The 17,798-nt window shown below is 49.7% G+C and overlaps 1 protein-coding gene and 1 pseudogene across 1 annotated transcript; one reads left to right on the forward strand and one right to left on the reverse strand.

The window, feature by feature from the left end:
* Position 1: 1 nt before the first annotated feature.
* LOC136480193 (kinesin-like protein KIN-7L) lies at positions 2 to 6,812 on the forward strand (annotated as a pseudogene).
* A 9,862-nt stretch (positions 6,813 to 16,674) lies between these two features.
* LOC136480194 (uncharacterized) lies at positions 16,675 to 17,649 on the reverse strand. The gene is made up of 2 exons (XM_066477815.1): positions 17,136 to 17,649; positions 16,675 to 16,703 (listed from the first exon to the last, which is right to left on the reverse strand). The coding sequence occupies exons 1-2, from the start codon at positions 17,647 to 17,649 to the stop codon at positions 16,675 to 16,677; spliced, it is 543 nt and encodes a 180-aa protein (XP_066333912.1).
* Between the last annotated feature and the right edge of the window lie 149 nt (positions 17,650 to 17,798).

A 17,798-nucleotide genomic window follows, 5' to 3' on the forward strand; every position in this document is an offset into this window, starting at 1 on the left:
CAACGGCACCGCCTTCGCCTACGGCCAGACCAGCAGCGGAAGACGTTCACCATGAACGGTTCCGACGCCGACCCCGGCATCATTCCCCGCGCGGTCCGCGATGTCTTCGACACAGTGCGCCAGGTGCGTTGGTTGCTCGATTAACTGCTTCCTGAACAAGATGGTGCGATTGTTAGATTGGTTGCTGCGATTGCTTCTGCTGCGCCGAGTGATTTGTTGGGTTTGGGTCTGTCTGGGTCAGGCCGACGACCGCGAGTTCCTATCCGGGTGTCTTACATGGAGATCTACAACGAGGAGATCAACGACCTCTTGACAATTGAGGGCCAAAAGCTGCGGATTCATGAGAGCTTAGAGGTAAGTACTCCTTTGGACATTTTTTTTTCTTTGATTTCTGGTAGTTTTTTGTAACAATGAAAAAACTATTGTTGCCTATAGCGTGGAGTCTATGTGGCCGGTTTGCGGGAGGAGATCGTGAACAGCGCAGAGCAAGTGTTTGAGCTGCTCCAGCTTGGAGAAGGCACATTTCTGTCTCTACGTTTTATTTTTCATCAACTGCGAAACTTGTGTAACCGTTTGTCACTACTTCTTTATTGTTTTCAGCGAACAGGCATTTTGGGAGACCACATGAATGTGCGGAGCAGTCGGTCACACACTATTTTCAGAATGGTATAGAATTCCGAATTCCCAGTAGTTCTGTAATTGCAGCTGTTCCAAAACCATTTTCTGTAGCTGAATGGTAGCGATAACTAAATCAAGAATGTTCTGTTTATATTGGTCTCAGGTAATTGAGAGCAGTGGTAAGGACCAGACAGACTGTGGGGATGCTATCCGCGTATCTGTTTTGGTATGTACTGCTCACTCTATACCCAGGTATCATGTATGTAGTAAAAGTAAATCTGTAGAAAATATTGTGACTTACCCTTTTGTTTTACATTTAGAATTTGGTGGACCTTGCTGGGTCTGAAAGAATCTGAAGACAGGGGCAGAAGGGGTACGTTTGAATGAGGGGAAGTATATATAACAAGAGCTTGATGATTCTTGGGAATGTCATCAAGAAGTTGAGTGAGAATGGAAAACAGGTACTGTCTATAGAGTATTGCATAAGTATCTCCCTCATGTGTTTCCCAAACCTATAACTTCCTTTAGGTGGACTGTGCTAAATTTGATGGAAAATCAATCTGGAGACGTACATGTTATTATGGTTATGATTGAGTTGTTATAGGCAAGGATCACCACTGATTGTTCTGTTTTATAAGCCAAGCCCTGGGTCATTCTTGACTATATTTATGTAACCTTTCATCCTCCATAATTAATCCATTAATTCTGTGCCATATTCTCGCTTACAGTATACTTGTTATAATTTTTTAATTGATCCTATTACTGTCTTAGTGCATCGTAATGTTAGTCGCTGAATTCTTACTCTTGGTAGTAGCAGGATTCTTACTCTCATCGAGAGAGGATGACACTAAGAGTTGGGGTAATTTTCTGGTTTATTTCTAAATGCCATGCTAACCTGAGGGGTTGGGGTACATATTTATAGGCTGCTAGCCAGCCAAGCATATGTCAAGATGCTAGTCTAAGATGCTAGTCTAAGATGCTGTCCTAGATGCTAAGATGCTGTCCTCTAAGATGCTGTCCTCTAGTCTAAGATGCTGTCATCTAAGATGCTGTCCTCTAGTCTAGATGCTGTCCTAAAAACAGACTATGCAGCCACAAGGACCATGTGACCAGCACAGCTCCACAAAGACTAGCCCACACATGAGACTTATCCCATCATTCCCCCCCTAAGTCTTGTGCGTCGTCCTGTGGGAAAGTTGAACCATCCCGGTCATGGAGAAAAGTTCAAGGAACTTGATCCTCCCAAGGGGCTTGGTGAGCAGGTCCGCAAGCTGGTCCTTGGTGTTGATGTAGCTCGCCTTGATGCTCCCTTCCTCCAAACAGCCTCGGATGAAGTGGTACTTCACCCGGATGTGCTTGCTGCGTTCATGTAACACGGGTTCTTTGCCAGGGCCAGAGCGGACTTGCTGTCCATCCTGAGCTCCACTGCTCTAGTGTCTCTACCGAAGAGATCACCGAGCAGTCGAGCGAGCCAGAGCGCCTGAGTCGAAGCGGTGGAGACCGCTATGTACTCGGCCTCGCAGCTGGACAGGGCCACCACCTGCTGCTTGACCGACTGCCAGCTAACGAGGCACTTGCCGAGGAAGAAGATGATCCCGCTCGTGCTCTTGCTGGTGTTGATGTCACCGGCGTGGTCGCTGTCGCTGTACCCGACGAAGTGTGCCGCCCCAGGGCACCTAGGGTAGTAGAGGCCGTGATCGAGAGTCCCCGCAACGTAGTGGATGATCCTCTTCACAGCCTGCTGGTGCTTGTCGTCGTCGCGCTGCATGAACCGACTAACGTAGCCGACGGAGAATGCCAAGTTCGGCCGTGTGTGGGCAGGTAGCGAAGGCTCCCACAAGACGCTGGTACTCGGCGTAGCATCCACCTCCTCCGTCGTGCTGTCGCGGCTCAGCTTCAGCCTCTCCTCCATCGGAGTGAGAGCTGGGTTGCAGTCGGTGAGCCCAGCTAGCTCAACGACGCGCTTGGCATAGGCGGTCTGTCGAAGCGTGATCCCGGAGTCATCCTGGTGCATCTCGATTCCCAGGTAGAAGGAGAGAGGCCCCAGGTCACTCATCTGTAAGGTGGCCTTCATCTCTTCCTGAATGCCGCCACCCCTCGCCGGGGGACATCCCTTTGCCGTGATCACCAAGTCGTCGACGTAGACACCCACCAGCAGAGCATTTCCTCCCCACTGCCCCGTCGGTAGATGGCCGCCTCGTGCGGGCTTTGCTCGAAGCCTATCCCCTTTAGCATGGAATCCAACTTGGCATTCCACGCCCTCGGCCTGCCGCAAGCCATAGAGGGCCTTGCGCAGGCGGAGCACCTTGCCTCTTCCTCTCCCGGGGATCGCAAATCCCGGTGGCTGGTGCACGTAGACCTCCTCCTTCAAGTCGCCGTTAAGGAACGCCGACTTGATGTCCATGTGATGAACACGCCAGCCCTCCTGGGTAGCTAGCGCAAGGAGGAGTCGCACGGACTCCATCCGTGCCACGGGAGCAAAGGCGTCGTCGAAGTCGACCCCCTCCTGCTGCACGAAACCTCGTGCCACCAAGCGAGCCTTGTGCTTGACGATGGCGCCCGGCTTCATCCCCTCTTAGCTTGTACACCCACTTAAGGGTGATCGCGCGGTGACCACGAGGAATGTCAGCAAGCTCCCAGGTGCGGTTCTTCTCGGCCGCATCCATCTCCAACTGCATCGCGGTGCGCCATGCCGCGTGTCTCTCGGCCTCTGCAAACACCGAGGCTCGCCGTCGTCAACACGCAAGGTGCAACTGTGCCTCCAGGTCATGAGCACCGGTCCCGCACCGGCTGGTCGCCGAGAAGGTTCTCCATCGTACGGTACCGCAACGGCTCGCCGTCGTGGTACGCGTCAATGCGCTCCTTGTCGTGAGAGCGGAGTAGCGAGCTCAACCGGGCTGTGCTCGACACGAGCTGGTGTTGGAGTAGACGTGCCCGGAGAGGTTCCTATCGGTGCTGCTGGAGTGCGTGGTGGAGCCGGCGAAGGACTCATCGCAGCCGAGATCCTGGCTGGAGAGCGTGGTGCTGTCGGAGTAGCAGGCGTCGGGGTCGGTGGAGGCTCAGGGACTGGGGTAGACGCGCTCCCGAGAAGAAGCTGCCTACTCCCCTAGCTCCCTCGAAGTGGACGTACTCGCCAGTGAAGTCGTCGTACATCGCCGAGCCGTCGTCCACCGCCTTGTCCCACGCCCATCCTCGCCCTTCGTCGAACACAACATCGCGCGCCGTGCGCACACGTTGTCTTCGGGTCGAGGATGCCGTAGGCCTTCAAGCCCTCCGTTAGCCGATGAACACTCCCGGAGTGCTCCTGTCGTCGAGCTTGCTGATGTGGCCAAGCTCCTTAGCAAACGTGAGGCAGCCGAAGACCCGCAAGTGGGAGACCGCCGGCTTGCGCCCATGCCAAGCCTCGTACGGCGTCCTATCATCGAGCGCCTTGGTAGGCGAGCGGTTGAGGATGTAGACGGCCGCCACCACCACCTCTCCCTAGAAGACAGCTGGCATCCCCCTCTGCTTGAGAAGGGCCCGAGCCATCCCCACAACCGTCTGGTTGCGCCGCTCGACAACGCCGTTCTGCTGCGGGCTGTACGGCGCGGCGTAGTGGCGCTGAATGCCCTCATCAGCGCAATATGACGCGAATTCAGCCGTCGTTGTCGGTCGCAGCACGCGTAGCTTGCGGCCGTACTCCGCTCCTCCGCACAGCCTGCGAGCGCCTGATGGCGTCCGCAGCCTCTCCCTTGCTCCGAGGACCATCACCCACATGTAGCGGGAGAGGTCGTCGACGAGCAGCAGGAAGTAGCGTCGTCGCTCCCGGTGTGGCCGGTGTCATCGGGCCACACAAGTCCCCGTGCACAAGCTCGAGCCTCTCCCTGGCTCGAAAGCTCGCCCGCTGGGAAAAGGGAGTCGCCTCTGCTTCGTCAACACGTAGACGTCGCAGAGCTGCTCCACATGGTCGAGGCACGGCAGGCCTCGCACCATCTCCGTGGCACTGAGCCGCTTCAGGGCCTCGAAGTGAAGGTGCCCGAAGCGCTCGTGCCACTGCCACCCTCGTCATCCCGACGAGCAGCGAGACAGAGGGGTTTGTGCCACCTGCACGTTAAGGATGTAGAGTCGATTTGCGCTTCTGGAAACCTTGGCAAGAAGGCGACGACGGCGATCCCAAATCCTCATGACTCCATCCTCAACCACCACGCGCGAACCGTTCTCATCCAGTTGTCCCAAGCTGATGATAGAGTTCCTCAACGCGGGGATGTAGTAGACTCCAGTGAGTAGCCTATGCTCACCAGACACGGCAGTGAAGATGACAGAGCCGACGCCCTTGATCTCCACGCCGGAGGCATCCCCAAACTTGACGGAGCCTCGGACTCTAGAGTCAAGCTCGGTGAAGAACTCCCGTCGACCGGTCATGTGATGGGTGGCGTCGGTGTCGAGGCACCACCCGTCAATCTTGTTGTTGCCGGAGCCGTCGCCGAGGAGGGCGTGTGCTTTTGGCTCGTCAAGGTGGAGGAGAGCCGCTACGGCCAGTGCCGCTGGAGGTAGCTCGATGCTTGCATGTGCCATGAACAGAGCCGGCGGCTCCTCCTCCGCCTGTGACGTGGGCCTGGCCGCGTCGTGGCTTCGACGAGTCCTTGGCCCAATGGCCAAGCTGGCCGCAGTTTCGGCAGGCGTCGTCTCGTGCCGGCTTGTGCCTGCCCGGCGCTGCCCTAGGCGCCTCCGCGGGCATCACCCTCGGCACGTCCTCGGCGCCCCAGCCTGGGCGTCTCTGCGCGGCTTGCCATGCTTGCGGCCGCCTGTCGCGGAAGAAGGCTCCCCCTTCTTCCGGTCACCTTGGCTGGCAAGCCACTGCTCCCGAGTGAGAAGGAGCTTCCGCCAGTGGTGATGGGCCCCGAGAAGGAGCTCTGTTTCCCTTTCCTTCCCGCGCTTTGGCACCGCGGTTTCCCGCGTTTCTTTCCCGCGCCATAAATTTCTCCTCCCGCGCGCAGACGACTTCCCCCCCGCGGCATCCCCGCCTCATATTCCGACTAGGCGACGGCACGCAATCGTGCCAAGGCGACGCCATACGCGGGCTATACAAGGTGACCCCGACGCCCAGGTTGGGAAACCGCTCTCGGCGCCAATCGTCGCCTAGGCGACGCCGTAAAAACATAGGTGTGGAGTTGCCATTATAAAGCTTTACTACCAAAGTATACATAAGTAATATTGTAACATTTATAAAATTGAAAAAAAACGAGGGAGGGGGGGGAATATACATGGTTCTATAAAATTTCTCACTTCTGGTAAAAAAAATTTGGGTGCAAAGACACGCCCAAGAAGACAGAGCACTAGATAATTGTGAGCCCACGCCTTTGTTTCTTAAAAACAGGCACATATCACTGTCTCATACTAGACAGTTGAGTCGGCGGCTCACGTGTTTTTAAGAAGATGAATCAATTAGTGGACACAACAGGTAAGAAACATATTTGAAAAGGAATCAATTAGCAAGTACAACAAGAAAAAATATTCCATTCTTGTTTTTGTCTTTAGAATTCTAGTTTTAGGAGAGAAGACCTCATATCTGTCCACCACTGCTCTTTGAGCAGTAGTTTACCATGTCAAGTGCACAGCCAACTAATATTAACAAATACCCCCATCAAACAAGTATTTAACAAATAAATTAGATCAACATGATTGTAGTAAGGTGGTTCATACATGCCTCCATGTCTCTAACAACCCATAATGCATGCTTGTCAATGTGACCCAAACATACCCATTATATAACAGTGCCACTTACGGGTTGATGTATTTCTAAAGTGACTTAGCTTGGGTTTACAGTTATGCACATGTTCCGGCAGCAGTGTGTTGACTATTTGTGAACAATTTTCCTACTCAAAATAAAGCTGCCCGATTATATATTCTTCCCATCCCATTCTATATATGTTCACATAAATTCACTGGCCTTGAATAAACCAATTAGAAGTAGGTTGTTTTATATTTATGACAGCATAAATAATATGTAAGCTACACAACCATACCAGAAAGAGCAGGGAGGCGGGGGAGGACGCTGGGAGGCAGGGACGCCAGGTGGCCAGGCCGATGTGTGGTGGCGGGAGGAGCGTCGCGCCGGGATGGCGGGGGTCCGGCAGCGGCACGGGAAGGCGGGGGCCCCGGCGGGGGCGGCCGGCGGCGCGGTGGCGGCCCGGCGGCGGAGGGCGGTCCGGTAGCGCGGGGTGGGGGGTGGCGGTCCGGCAGCGCGGAGAGCGGTCCGGCGGCGCGGCACGGTGTGCGTGTGTGTGCGGGTGAGTGTGTGATTGTGTGTGAGTAAGTGTGCGGCCGGATAGGGTAAAAACCAAAGGGCTTTGTCGAGTGCCCGTGATTTCGCACTCGGCAAAGTAAAGGTATGCCGAGTGCCAGATTGCGGGCACTCGGCATTGTTTTTTTTTCAATTTCCAACCGGTACGGTACTGGTAAGTGGGGCCGGCTTGGGTATATTGCCGAGTATCCACTATATGACACTCGACAACTATATTGTTTGCCGAGTGTCGTACAGTTAACACTCGACAAAATAAATTGATATTTCGTGCCCACCCACCCCCTTCTTCGTAACGTGTTTTACTAAATTTGTTACGATGTAATTTGAAAATACCTTATCAAATTCACTCAACAATGCATATTTGATTTTTCTACGAATATTAATCCATTATTTCATGCAGTTATAGCTCAAATTCAATTTATATCAATTAAAATTCTATAATTACTGTTAATAAATTAAAATTATCAAACGGATCCGGAAAATTACCAAAATTTGGCGTGAACCAATCTATGTTGTCTATTGCCTATGCAAAAAGTTTTAAAGTCAAACCCCAGTTCGACCGTCACTTTGACTCCAAATCTTACCGGATCCTTTTCAACGCTACGATTCTTCTTCGGAGATGCTTCGGTTTGTAAGCGTCGTACGTGACAAATTGTGCGAAACCTTCTCAATTTTTTCCACAGTCTCCACGTATGATATCAGGAGATCTTGACAAATCTCGTCATTTTCAGACTTTGTTTGCTTTTTTAGAATTTAAAAGCCATTCGGCCACACGTTCGTGGTCGTGTTTTCCTTAATAAAATGTTCGAAATTTCTTTTCGTTCCCGAGTAAGACCCCAAAATGGACTCAATAACATGAATATGATTTCTTCTCCACTCAATTTATTCCATTATTTGAATCACTTGCGGTTCAAATTTGACTTAAACCAAAAATTCCTCTAAATGCAATAAATTAATTAAATATAGGAAACAAATCGATAAATATACCAAATTTTAACATGTAGTACCACATGTTGTATGTGGAGAGTAGAAAAAAGTTTGAAGGGCAGGAGAGGAAAAAAATTATTATTTTGCCGAGTGCCAATAAAAAACACTCGGCAATAACATTATTGTGCCGAGTGTCAATAAAAAAACATTCGGCAAACCTTGTCTTTGCCGAGTGTCTCGACACTGTTCTAACGGCAGGGCGGCGCACCCAACGGCCGTCACATGGCCGCCGCACGCCCAGCGCACGTGCCTATACTTTGCCGAGTGTCCGTGTTTGCCGAGTGTTTCGTTGTAGTTTGCCGAGTGTTTTTTTATTAGGCACTCAGCAAAGTTCGATTTTGCTAAGTGCTATCTGTTTGCCGAGTGTTTGAATTCAAAACACTCGGTAAATAGGATATTTGTCGAGTGTCCGATGGAATACACTTGGCAAACCCTTAGGCACTCGGCAATTATACTATTTCCGGTAGTGTAGAGACCGTACCAAAATATCCGGAACCAAAAAAAAAAATCGGTTCTGGATTCATACTAACCAAAATAATTATGGCTAGTTTAGCTCTGGACTTGGTTAACCGAAAGAACCAATATATGAAGGTCTTCTAACTAGAAGGCCAACCAAATAGTCGTCGCTGCATCAATGAGTTTTTTGCCTGCGGTTGTTCCAATGGTAGAAGCTTATGCAGTGAAGGAAGGATTGAACTTGGTGAATCATATTGGCTGCAGAAACTCATGGTGCAGTCGGACTGTCAAGCAGTGTCGACATCACGAGGGATGGAGGCTTCACAGCATCAGCGGCAGCGCCAGCTCAGAGCGAACACCCCCTGGCCATCCCGGCTCCCTCTCCTCCATTGATTCGCCTGTGGCCTGGGGCTGCATCGGCCTTCCAGCGGGCCCGAGCAGCGGAACTCCCAGCGGGCGCGCATGGTGTCGGCGGCCTTCCTAGTGGGCGTGAGCGGCGGTGGCGGTGGCTTACAGTGCATTGGGCGGCGATGGCGGCCCTCTCCAGCGGCGAGCAGTTGTGCGGGCCGGCGTGGGTTAAGGAGGGCCAGATCTAAAGTGCCATGTTTTTTTTCTTCTATTTTCCCTTTTTTTCCTTCTATTCGTTGCTGTAAACGATGGCTCGGTTAGTTTAGTTCTAACCGAAACTGAACCAAACTACCGAGACCGAAATTCCTCGCTTCCTAGTTATCTGAGCCATCGGTTCTCAGTTTTCCTACTAACCAAATTTGGTAAAAAACTAAGGAACTGAACCGATTGGTCGGTTAACCCAATGCCCAACCCTACGGACACAATAGAACTCATGATCGACAAGCCGTTGACCTCGGCAAGCGCGATGCCCTTCTGGCTTTCTAGAGGCTGGATGCTGGATGTACATACGCATAAGCATGTAGCGATGAACTAAGAATATTGCCTGGCGGTACACGACTGAATAATGCATGGATGCGTCTATCGTAGTGAAGGCGGAACACACTACGTCAAAAAGCATTTGTAGGGGCGGTTGTAGACCATTTGTAGGAGCGGTTTACCCAGCCGCCCCTACGCAAGGGTCTCTACAAATCATGCATTTGTAGGGGTGATTTGTAGGGGCGGCTCTTATTACCAGCCGCCCCTAAAAATCAATTTGTAGGGCGGCTGGAAACAACAGCCGCCCCTACAAATCGATTTGTAGGGGCGGCTGTAGTACCAGCCGCCCCTACCAACGGGTATTTGTAGGGGCGGTTCAATCTAGAACCGCCCCTACAGTACGTTTTCCCGCAAAAAAAATCGCTTTTTCAATTCAAAATCGCTTTGCCGAACGTCCCACAACCAACGTTCCGAACCGCGTTCGCGTTGCCGAACGCCCCGTGACCAGCGTTCGCGTTGCCGAACACCCCGCGACCGCGACTACAAACATAAGAGTATTCTATAAACTACAATTACAAGTCCAATTCACATGAATATATACAATCCATCATTAAATATACAAATTCCATACACATTGTTATCAACGTCCTAGAGCTAGCCTTTCTGTCTCACGAAGGTGTTGGTACTGAGGATTTGTACCTAACTCAGACTCTCGGTCATGGTAGGCGCCTCTGACGTGTACAATCTGGTCCAATATGAAGTTGCAAAGGTCGCCGACGAGCTCTAAGAGTTGGTCATCCTTGTATGGGTCTCTTTTCATTCCTTTCTCTTCTCTCCACTACAAGAAAACAAGTTTCGGTTTAGTATTTCATACCATTTACGAAGTTTTTATACTATGGGTGAAGAGGTTCAAACTTACCCTTAAGGGGTGTCTCCTGTAGGCACCGGTGTTACCCATCATAGAACATATATAGTATCCACAATGTACACTCCCAGGCTTCTGCTTGGGGCACTGTGTGTTTTGCATATGAAAATGTTTAGTAATGCTTTTGACAGCCATGTAACGGAGTACTGAAGAAGTAAGTTACACTTACCGCACATAGTGTTTTTATAGCCAGCTTTTCCTTCCTTGCTGGATCATGCCTTCCATGATGATTAGTGACATAGAACCTAAATGCCCTGTTCGAATTATTTTAGCAAATACAACTTGTTAGTATCCAAAAGTGAACGTTACAAGTATGTATACAAACATATAAGCTAATGAGGATTGTCGATATGTATACGTCTTGAGAATCGATATGAAGTCTTTGTATGTCACCGTGTCCTTATCTAATGAATCAAAGACCCATGCCATGCTCCTCCCGACATCGACGGCTATACAAATCCAGTGGTTGCTGCATGGATTTAATCATAGAACTAGATAAGCCCTTTTGCATCGAATGAAATATATCGAACAAAGCTTTAAGTATAGAGTTGAGCTTACTCGAAGTTGTATGGTAGCCATATAGTAGAGTGGTGTTGGAGATTTTTGAAAGCCAAGGCAATGTATGCCGCAACCTTAAGGGACTCTTCCCTTAGCTTCGCACTACGGATGCGCTCTTTCTCCCGAAGAGTCTTTGCAGCTGCTAGCTCTTTGGCATCCAGTGTCCACCGTTTAGGGTAATTAAAATTTGTTTGGGCTATAGCTTGAGGGTCTACATACCCGGCTTTCACACTTGGCATTTGTTTGACAATGTGCACTTGCATTCTACAAATCACGGCGTGGGTTAGTTACAACATAATTCAAAGATTACATTCATATCATATCGGGAGGACAAGGACTTACAGGCACCACGTGCGAATTAGATTCATCTCCATTTCTCCAGGTGAAAGCATGTGTGCATGTCATTGAAGTCAAAGACAATTTTCCCGGCTGGGCTTCCAAATGTGCCGGTGGGAAAGCATGCTTGTATGATATCTATGCTCGTTGGGAGAACACGCAAGTACCAATCATGGAACCTTCTCATTCCAAGTGGTAGGCGCTGGATGTCCCGGTTTGGTAGGAAGGGCTTGCCTCTTTCATATTTTTTCGGGCAATCCTTTGACCATTCGATGGCATCAACATTTGGATACTGCTTTGCAATTTGGTGGAGTTTGCTACTGACGGCCTCCTCAGAACCCCGTGATGGGACTTTTTTAACTTGGTTTTCAGGCTTGAACTGATCATGGGAATACCACTTGGACACCGACGAGACGTCTTTGATCGGAACATAAACTGGCCTTATGTTGATTGGAATCTTCTTTCAGGAGTTCCCATTCAGGCACGTCCTCATCTTCTTGTGCATCACCTTCTTCAGGAGACACTCGTTGTTCATGTATCGGTTGTGCTTGTTGAGAAGACTGTGGCATCTCATGATGCACTTGCCCGGTACGAGCTGGAGAAGGTTGTGGCATCTCATCAGGCACATGCTCGATAGGAGGCGGGGAAGAATGTGGCATCTCAGGAATGTGGGGGTCACGAGACGGTGAAAATATCTCCCCGTCCTCAACAACTCGCTCCAAATTTGGGAGAGGGAGAGGCGGCGAAGAAGCAGTCAATATAATGTCCCGTTTGTGCCAGAGGATGAACTGCCCCATAACGTCTCCGAGTAACACCAGCCCCTCGGGAGTTGCGTAGTCTATCCTCCACTGCATGAACTCGGGCTTCACTGTATGCACCTCGACCCTAGTGTATTCCGACGGTATCTTATTATTGTGGTGTAAGCCACCGGGAGGATGTGCCACACCCGTTGCCACCTCCATCACAGTGTTCTGCCGGCCGCTGAGAAACACCAAGGTGCAACTAGTAGGTTCCCGTATGAGATCGACTGGGGTTGTGGCTGCAGTGGAACCTTGGCTGCTAGGAACTTTCGGAGGGCTACCAACTAATGCCAGTTCTCCCGGCGGCGTCACTAATATACGTGGCTCCGTAGACATTCCTTGCTCCTCCAGCGCCTTCGCAACTAGAGCCTTCACTTGGAGCTCAAGACTAGTCTCCTAGGTCTCGGCCATGTTTCTTGTACATGTGCCTGTCCTCTTCGAATCCTTGCTTCTAGGTCATCCTTTTCCCTAGCCCCCTGGTGCGGCCTGTGTGCTCCTTGTTTCCCAAGCCAAGGCTAAGCTCGTCCCTCTCTCTGGAAGGATTGAATGAGCCCGTCTCTTTGTCTTCAGCATATTTCAGTATCCTTGATACCGCCTCTTGGGTCTCCGGCTTATCAAACTTAAGATTACTGCCGGATGGTTCTGTACTCCTCGCATATATCCAGTTCCTTGAGCGTACCTTCAAGTTCGTCACATCGATATTCCCAGCAGCTGCGGCCTCTTCATCCATCTTCCTAAATTGCTCTTCCTTGGCATAGTAGCCACCGGGGCCTAGATGATGGTGGTGTTTGTTCCTCTTCGCCAGCTCGGTGTTACGGGCACTGAGCTCCAATGCCTCCGCTGAAGTCTTCTGAGCCACGAGCTCCTCCCATTGACTAGGAGTTATTTTGCCGAACTCGTTGAAGGGAGTTAACCCCTTTTGGATATACTTCGTGTTGAGCTCCGACCTCCAACGTCGAAATGACTCTCCCATCATCCTGATAGCATTTTTTTACCAATTCGTGCTTACCCTCCGGAAATCTAAAATTGACCTTCAGATGCCTATCCCATAGTGCATTCTTTATGTTCTCTGGTACCTCTTTCCAGTTAGGGATTGCTGGGTTCAATTTATCTCTTACTAGGGCCCCGATCGCATTACGGAATCATCCTCTTAATTCCTTCGGCTCAAGGATCTCCCCTACTGGCCCAACCTCCGTTATCACATAGCAAGCCTTATCTGGATATAGATTTCCTTTTCTATCCCCTCGTTTCCTCTTAGGCTTGGTAGTCGTGGTTGTGTCTTGAGTTTGTTGAGCAGAGCCATCGTGATCCGTCTCTGTGGTTGTTGCCTCTGCTCTCCTTTCCTCTACTCCGTCTTGTCCAGCGAGATGTCGCGGACGTCGACATCGTCTTTTCTGAGTTTCAGGAGGGACCTGTATATAGGACAGGTCAAAGTGTTAGCAGAGGTAACACAGCCAAAGCTTTAGCAAAATTTACATGCTAAGGCTTCTTCCCTACCTCCTCGTTCGGGTCAAAATCCTTGTCCAAATCTTCCTCCGTTGGCCTCCTTCTTGCTTCAGGTGGGAAAGGATCCTCGGGACTTTCATATCCCTCTTCTGACTCATCATCCTCTTCTTCTTCGCCTTCAGCAGCCTCTCCTTCGGGGCCTTCCTCCTCGTCACACTCCTCCTGAGTAAGCATCACTTCTAGATCCTTTTCTACCTCGTTATCGAACTGTTCCTGAGTAAGCTGGTCCTCTAGTGCTTGCTCCTCAAGGGTTGGCTGCTCATCATGCTCGGGGCATCGAGCTGCACTGTCTGTTGTCCGCGACATTATTTCGCGCTTTGTTCTAAAAGATGCAAGAAAGTGTGCTTTAGGTACGCGAGAAGGTATAAGAAATCAAAAAGGTCTATAAACCAAAGTAGTCCTATAAAACAACAATATAAAAAACGAGAAGTAGCAGTGGTAGAGGCCTCAGAAACATGTCAATCATCATCTGATCTTGAACTTGGAGCATCAAGGCATCATAACAGAGAAGAGAGGAGAAGGTAATGTAGGGGCGGCTGCTAATGATGCCAAGTTCCTCACAAGTTCTTGATCATCAGCTCATATTCCATATAATGTATGGACTTGGACAATTTCATCATCGGCAAAACAAAGGAGAGGAGAGGAGAGGGGAGATTTGGCAAAAAAAAAGCAACAGCTGCTTAACAAACATAGAGAGGAAAAGGTGTAAAAAAAGCAGCTGCTGCTTCCCAAACATAGAGGATAGGAAAGGCGGCAAAAATAGAGGAGAGGGGAGATTTGGCAAAAAAAAAAGCAGGTGCTGCTTCCCAAAAAAGCAACAGCTGCCATACTGACTTTGCTCGATCACACATGAACATCATATGCTTAATATCTTCTGAACCTAATAGGCAGATTGGACAATCAGAAGTAGTAGACAGTAGTAGTAGGGAAGTAGTAGAATTAGTTGACAGAAGTACAAGTAGTTGATAGAAGACAGAAGTAGAAGTAGTAAACAGTAGTATTAGGGAAGTAGTAGAGTAGTAGTAGAAGTAGCAAAAGCTGCTTAGGAGAGGAGAGGAGTAGAGTGGAGTAGAGGAGAGTATAGTAGTAGAGTAGTAGTAGGAGTAGCAAGTAGTAGTAATAGGAGTTGTAGGAGACCAGCCAGCAGCCAGCAGCCAGTAGTTGATAGAAGACAGAAGTAGAAGTAGTAAACAGTAGTATTAGGGAAGTAGTAGAGTAGTAGTAGAAGTAGCAAAAGCTGCTTAGGAGAGGAGAGGAGTAGAGTGGAGTAGAGGAGAGTATAGTAGTAGAGTAGTAGTAGGAGTAGCAAGTAGTAGTAATAGGAGTTGTAGGAGACCAGCCAGCAGCCAGCAGCCAGTAGTTGATAGAAGACTAGAAGTAGAAGTAGTAAACAGTAGTATTAGGGAAGTAGTAGAGTAGTAGTAGAAGTAGCAAAAGCTGCTTAGGAGAGGAGAGGAGTAGAGTGGAGTAGAGGAGAGTATAGTAGTAGAGTAGTAGTAGGAGTAGCAAGTAGTAGTAATAGGAGTTGTAGGAGACCAGCCAGCAGCCAGCAGCCAGTAGTTGATAGAAGACAGAAGTAGAAGTAGTAAACAGTAGTATTAGGGAAGTAGTAGAGTAGTAGTAGAAGTAGCAAAAGCTGCTTAGGAGAGGAGAGGAGTAGAGTGGAGTAGAGGAGAGTATAGTAGTAGAGTAGTAGTAGGAGTAGCAAGTAGTAGTAATAGGAGTTGTAGGAGACCAACCAGCAGCCAGCAGCCACTGGTACCAGCCAGCCAGCAGCCAGCAGCCAGCAAGCACATTACAACCAACACAATTAATTTCTTATAGTGGCCGATCTCAGCCCGATACTGCCTAATAAGTAGAGTAGTAGTAGGAGCCAGCAGCCAGCAGCCAGCAAGCCCGATTACAGCCAGCCAGCAGCATTCAGGTACCAGGTAGATCACAACATTAGGTAGATCACAGCATCAAGTAGTTCACATTCAGAAAATAGCACTGAAATTGAAACTGAAATGAGCACTAACTGAAATGAGCACTAAAACTGAACTGAAATGAGCACTAAAACTGAACTGAAATGAGCACTGAAAATTAACTAAAATGAGCACTGAAACTTAACTGAAATGAGCACTGACACTTAGCTGAAATGACCACTATCCAGTTTTTAGAAATTTAATAGTACTGACACAACACTACAGACACTTAGCATAGTTACTTTCAGTACCAATGCATGAATAGACTTACTAGTACTATCGGTAAGCCGATAAGCCAAGTAATTATGCAAATTACCAATAATTATGCAAATAGGTTAGCAAGGCTTTGAGATTTCAAAATCTATCTGACTGCTTTGCTTCTGCTCTGCTGTGCCCCCTTTTTTAACACCAGCTAGAAACTTTGCAGCCAGGGCGGTCGTCGGCTCGGTGGTGAGGTGAGCTCCATCTCGGTGGTGCCTGGCTTCACCGCTGTGTCAGCAGCAGCAGCAGGCAGCACCGCTGGCTCCTCCATGTCCACGACATCGGCGTCTGCCCTGATCGTGCCTTGTGGGTTGTTTCGATTGTTTAATTATGCAAAACTGTGAGTTTTCTATGGTTTCTTAATTGCTTGCTGCAAATCCTGCAACTTGCGCGCCATTGTTTTTAACTGTGTTCACGTTTGTCATGAAAGCTCTTTTTTTACTGTGATGTTGCTTTTGCTTTCACTGCTGTAACTCTTCTAGTTATGAGTGAAGTGGTACTAAGAAGTCCTGCTATCCATGACGGGCCGAAAACTCTAGGTCTCTTTCTACAGTACTTGTCATGTTGGGCCTGATGCCCAACATGAATATACTGATGAGGTTTACTAACAGTAGCAGGTTCACAACCATACTCAGTTCGTCAGTAGTTCAGTACAGGCCTACAGGGGGAGAAAAGGCTTCTTTTCAAGCTCTAACATCCACTACTCAGTTAGATAGGCTAATTATTTCTATTTTCAAAAAACAAAAAGAAGACGCAAAAGGGACATGAAACAAATGCACTGCAACTTTAAGCTTTCCACACACTTAATCTAGAAAGACCATGTCTTCCTATAGTGTCTGACCATTCTCGTGCTCATAAATAACATGATTCGGATCAAATACAAGTACAAAACCAAGCAAACCAAGTTTGGGTGATCAACAGAAACACGAAATTACTGCAGACTTGCTAGAGCACCATTAACTAGTAAACTAGCATACTTCAAAGACAGTAAAAATTAGGAAATCTCTTTCAACATAGGACATGCGGCAGCAATTTACTTTTTGGAACAAAAGCTGAGATCAATTCAATGATACGACTAAAAACCCACCAATAGTCCTATAGATGCATCATGACAGAGAAGTGACCTGGAAACCAACAAACTGACCATGTGTCATACAAGTACAGACCACTAGCCCCTTGGATATGTTTGTGATTAAATTCCAGGTAATCCACTAACTGATTGAATACCATAAGTGTGCTAGAGACATGTACTGAACTGCACCAGTGGAAGCAAAGTAATCAAGGTAGCAGAGCCCGAGCACCAAAAATGTATGCATAGCACATCAAGGTCAACTTTGCAATATATCATATTCCTATATAAATGAGATAGCATGGATGAAGCCTTCAAAGACTTTTAAGCACAGGAAGAATTTTAAGCTGCTTTTGGAAGGACTAACGTAGGACTGATAAGCATTGCCCTATATAAGAATCAGTGATACCCACATTTTTTCACATGACAGTGAAAAAATATAGCAAGGAACTGAAGACAAGAAGAAGGTTCAAGGGACGGAACAAACCTGAGCCGAGGGCCTGGGCGCGGGTCGTCGGCGTGCGGGGGCGGGCGCCGGGGGCCGGGCGCGGGTCGCCGGGGGTCGGCACGTGGGGGAGGACGCCGAGGGGCCGGGCGCGGGACGCCGGGGGTCGGTGCGCGGGGGCGGGCGCCGGGGACCGGGTGCGGGTGTCGGCATGCGGGGGCGGGCGCCTGGGGTCGGGCACGGAACGCCGGGGGTCGGCGCGGGGGAGGGCGCCGGGGGGCCGGCTCGGGATGCCGGGGGTCGGCGCGCGGGGGAGGGCGCCGGGGGCCGGGCGCGGGACGCCGGGGGTCGGCGCGCGGGGGAGGGCGCCGGGGGCCGAGCGCGGGACGCCGGTGGGTCGGCGCGCGGGGGCGGGCGCCGGGGACCGGGTGCGGGTGTCGGCGGGCACGGGACCGGCGGCGGAAACCCTAGGCAGCCTGACGGCGTCCGGAGGAAGAAGACAGCGCCCATACGATGACTCCCTGTGCGCTTCCCTCCTATTTATACTAGGTACCATTTGTAGAGGGCGGTTCCTGATCCAGCCGCCCCTACAAATGCATTTGTAGGGGCGGTTCCTGATCCAGCCGCCCCTACAAATATTTTTTTTAAATTATAAATTCTATATTTTTTATATCATAAAAACACAAAGTAATATAAAAAATTGTG

Source organism: Miscanthus floridulus, chromosome 9, assembly GCF_019320115.1.
Source record: "Miscanthus floridulus cultivar M001 chromosome 9, ASM1932011v1, whole genome shotgun sequence".
NCBI lineage: Eukaryota > Viridiplantae > Streptophyta > Magnoliopsida > Poales > Poaceae > Miscanthus > Miscanthus floridulus.